Below are 3,919 nucleotides of genomic sequence, written 5' to 3' on the forward strand. Positions count from 1 at the left end.
TTGCAGAGAACTTCTCAGTTTGAACAGCTTGGGTAAGAAAGATGATGCAGTGACATACCAACACAAAGTTGTTTAGAGAATTCATCCTGCAAAAATAAGCAGTTCCGGAACAATGAGAAGGCTATTTTACAGAGGGAGCTTTGAGGGAGGACAAGAGGCATCCTGGTCTCCTTTACAAAGCTGCGTGGTCTCTTCCAGACCTCTTCTCCTGCTCCTCCTCCTCCTCTACTTTGATCTGTTCTTTCCACACACATCAGCTCTGCATCCCAGCCACAGGTTGGACCAGGAGAGGGAAGCTGGATCCTGAAGTACCATCACATTTAAGTGGCAAGACCTGAAGGCAATTAGAAAGATAATGTTGAATCTGTAGGAATGAATGTAGATCAGTTTTCCCTCTGGTAAGCACTACATTTAACTGATAAAACTTAGTAAATACCCTAAACTGTTTTAGCTCCCTGTGTTTTTCATTCTTCTTTGTGTGTGTGCTTTTAATTTAAGATTTTTTCTATAAAATTAAGATGAGGAAGGTGGAAGCCCAGTGAGTTTCACTTATCATATAATCCACTTATTAAACAAAGCAACATGTGCTGTTAAAACACGTGTGTGTGCTGTTCTCATAATATGTTTATGCTACAGTGTCTTTGCTGCTCTCATGAAGGAAAGGTTAGATGGAGTCTGAGAAAATGGGCCCCTGGGCACAGACAGGTAAAAGGCCCCTCACCCTTTCTATACAGGACCATCAGTCATGTAGCGTGCCTTTACAATTACTCATATCTCTTTCTGATAGTTTTGCATCTCTGGTAGTACCGTCTATCTTTGTGTCTCTTTATGGTCATTTTTGTCTGTGTTGTAGTTTGGGCTGTCTTTGGGATTTGGTGGTAATGTTGTAATTCTGTGCAGTGATTTTGAGTCTGTCTGGTTGTTTTGCATCTGTTTATAGTCTTTTGACTGAGTTTTATAAAATCCAAACAAGAAACGTTACCCCTCCAGGTCTCTTGAACCCCTGAGCCTGGTAGGCCTGTTTGGTAATACAATCTATGAGACTGTGTGTTGTATAATGATTTTTCCAATCTTAAAGGAGAAATAAAAGATGAAGTAAAGTTAGTGGGTTTAAATGTGTTGTAATGGGAAGACGAACTTGCGGAAAGTGATTATCATTACTTGTGGTGATGGTGGTATGAGGAACAATCAAAAGAGAGTTTATAACTTTTGTTGAACACTGCTATGGACAGTTGGTGGCGTTCATAGGATGTGGCACTTTGGCTTTTCACTACATTTCCCAAGATTCCCTGTCAGTTGCTTTAAAGATGCTGTCATTTAGTGACTTAACAGAGTGAGTGGAGTGGGATCACAAGGAGGAAAAAGTCAAAGAAGTGACACAGTAACAGCAGTTAAACACCAACATTAGCCATCATTCCAGGCCAGTTTAGGCTTTAACAGCAAAAACCCTGAGTGTATTCAAATTTCTTTTGTAAGAGAAAGGCTGTGATATTTCTTTTTAAGTCTCACTTTAAGTGCCCTGAAACACTTTCTCAATCAGCAGATTATCTTAGCTGGGTTTCTGAGTGTTAAACTCCTAATAAATAAATAAAAGCAATGTTTCTCTCCCTAGTGTAACCTTGACTGTAGCTTATTTAGTCAGTAACACTTTATCCACATCATGTGAAAACAGGTTTTTGGGAACAATAAAGGGGAAAGAAATTAGCAGACTGTTATTATTAGAGAGGAAAAGTAGCTTCATTACACTGAAGTGACGTCCTTACCTGTGTGTGTGTTTGGGTGACCGTTACCAGACACTATATGGTGTTATTACCGCTCTCTGTGGGGAAAACAAAGAGCTGTTAGATTGGGAGAGGATACAGTATTATGTTGGTAACCAGCAGATGGCGGTGTTACACAACACTACCAAAATAAAGAAACTACAGCTGCAGAGTTAAACACCCCTGGGATTTTTTTTAAACCTGCACAGGTGTCACTATGCATCCTCCTGAGTGACAATATAGGACGAATGTTCAACATGTTAAACATCATCTCCTGTTTGACGAACCCTCCATTTTCACTTCCAGGCCTGTGTTTAACATACACTTCCTTGCGTTCTCCTCTTCTTTAACTCATTATCTCCCTCTCTCTCCTCCCTCTCTGCTCTCTTGGTTGATGATGGCTTCTTCCTCCCAGTCGCTTTGCTTATACAAGCTAACAGCCACTGATAGGGTGGCTGTGATTCATTTAGACAAGCTGGCAGCAAGCTGTGTAAACAGCCATTAGTAATTCATGACTCTGTCCAGCATCCCTAGGCTTCAATTAACCCTATTGGTGCGTTCTTCCCCGCTGTCACCCATCTTTTTCTCGCTGCATCTCCTCCCTACTTCATCTGTATTCTCCTCCCTGTGCAGATGTAAACTTGCCCAATGAAAAGAAATAGCTCATTGGCAACAGAAGGTGGTGTATAACACCCATTTAATGTATGCACAGTAAGAACTTGTGTATGGGAAACCTGTTTAATTTCCGGTTGATGGTGGAATGTACGGTGTGGCTGTGACATGCACTGTCTCATTATTTTACTAAGCTTTAATAGAAAAGCCAATTGAGCACAACTGGAGTCATAAATTTACAGTCTTCAGGCTGGAGATCCACAAAAGCAAAAGCACTGACTTGATGTGTTGCTTAACCGGCACTGTCTCCTAGAAGTTTTCCCATTAAGTTGTGGTGACTTATCAGATTTATAATGCGCTCCCTAAACAAGAAGAGGAATAAAATCTTCTAACACAGCAGAGTAGACATTAAGGCCAGTGTTCAAACTGACTTGTAAATAAGTTAAATGGCATTTGCTTGCGTACCAAACTGTGGTTCTTAGAGAACATCTAGAAATACAAATAAAAAAATAAAAAAAAGGTTTGGAAAAGAAAAGCATGATTTAACAATTGCTCTTTTGTTGTTTCTGTAGTGAAATAGCTAGACATCTGGTGAAGAAACAAAGGACTTGACCGTCTTTTCTTGGGATTTGAGCTTCATGAGACTAGCACATAAATGAGTTTTTTCTTTTTGGCTTGTGACTCTTTAAAGTGAAGCAGTGTTTATCTGTTTTCTCATTTATGAGCAGTGAGCAGTCAGGACTGGTTCACTCAAACAGCTTTTAGATGGCTAAAGCGGTCAACTGTGGTATTTTATAACAATGAAAGAAAAGTCTGAAAAATATAGTTTGTGTAGCAGTAATTTGACTTTGTTCACAAGGGAAATACAAGTGGCGCTTTAAGATTTGCTTAATTTGAACCAACCAGCCCCAAATTAAAAGCTGCCAAAACAATGTGGGCAGGTTCTCACTATCTCCCAGCAGCTCTTCAGACATGAGACTGTCCTGGCGGTTTCCCAGGACGAAAGCCAGGAAGGAGAGGATAAGAGCATCCATGATGCCCATGATAGCCAGGATGTAGGCCCAGCGCACGGAGCAGGCGCCCAGTGTGTATTTGTCTGTCTGCTCGCCGCACATCCGCTTCACCTCGTCGCTGTCCCAGCCGTCTGGGTAGATCATGCAACCCAGGATCAGACATGTGCCTGGATTAGGAGCAAGAAAAGATGGATCAGGGGTCATAGGAGGATAACTGGCCACCAAGGGAGGACGTGGCTGAATGTGTGACACTGTAAACCTAAAAACACATTGACATGAAAACATGAAGTGTAAAGTAAGGCAAGTGATTTGCTACAGAGGTTAATAGATTTTGAGGGATTGGATCTGGAATTGAACACAATTGGAGACACTGAACAACATTATCATGAATCGGACGATGACTTTGACCCTGAAAAAAACTTTTTTAAGAACTCTGAAAATAACTGCAAGTATTACACGGATGAGCAGTTTAACAGCAATGTTAAGACTGAGAACAAATTATCATTAATTCACTTTAATAGCAGAAGTTTATAC

General features: G+C 40.7%; 1 protein-coding gene and 1 long non-coding RNA gene across 5 annotated transcripts in view; one reads left to right on the forward strand and one right to left on the reverse strand.

Annotated features, from left to right (window-relative positions):
- The window catches only part of LOC109969689 (uncharacterized), a 35,080-nt gene that overhangs the window by 2,303 nt on the left and 28,858 nt on the right, over nucleotides 1–3,919 (forward strand). The gene's annotated exons all lie outside the window — the stretch shown is intronic.
- Nucleotides 7–3,919, reverse strand: part of lhfpl3 (LHFPL tetraspan subfamily member 3) — a 39,773-nt gene continuing 35,860 nt past the window's right edge. Inside the window, exons 2-4 of one of the 2 annotated variants that reach the window (XM_020616747.1) lie at nucleotides 3,322–3,552; nucleotides 1,764–1,819; nucleotides 7–334 (exon numbers count right to left, since the gene is read on the reverse strand). In XM_020616747.1, coding sequence (XP_020472403.1) covers nucleotides 1,797–1,819; nucleotides 3,322–3,552 — 254 coding nt within the window. In that variant the 3' untranslated portion in view covers nucleotides 7–334; nucleotides 1,764–1,796. The other variant, XM_020616746.1, reaches the window with a different exon arrangement.

The sequence above is a fragment of the Monopterus albus genome, unplaced genomic scaffold, assembly GCF_001952655.1.
Source record: "Monopterus albus unplaced genomic scaffold, M_albus_1.0 scaffold178.1, whole genome shotgun sequence".
In the NCBI taxonomy this organism is placed as follows: Eukaryota; Metazoa; Chordata; class Actinopteri; order Synbranchiformes; family Synbranchidae; genus Monopterus; species Monopterus albus.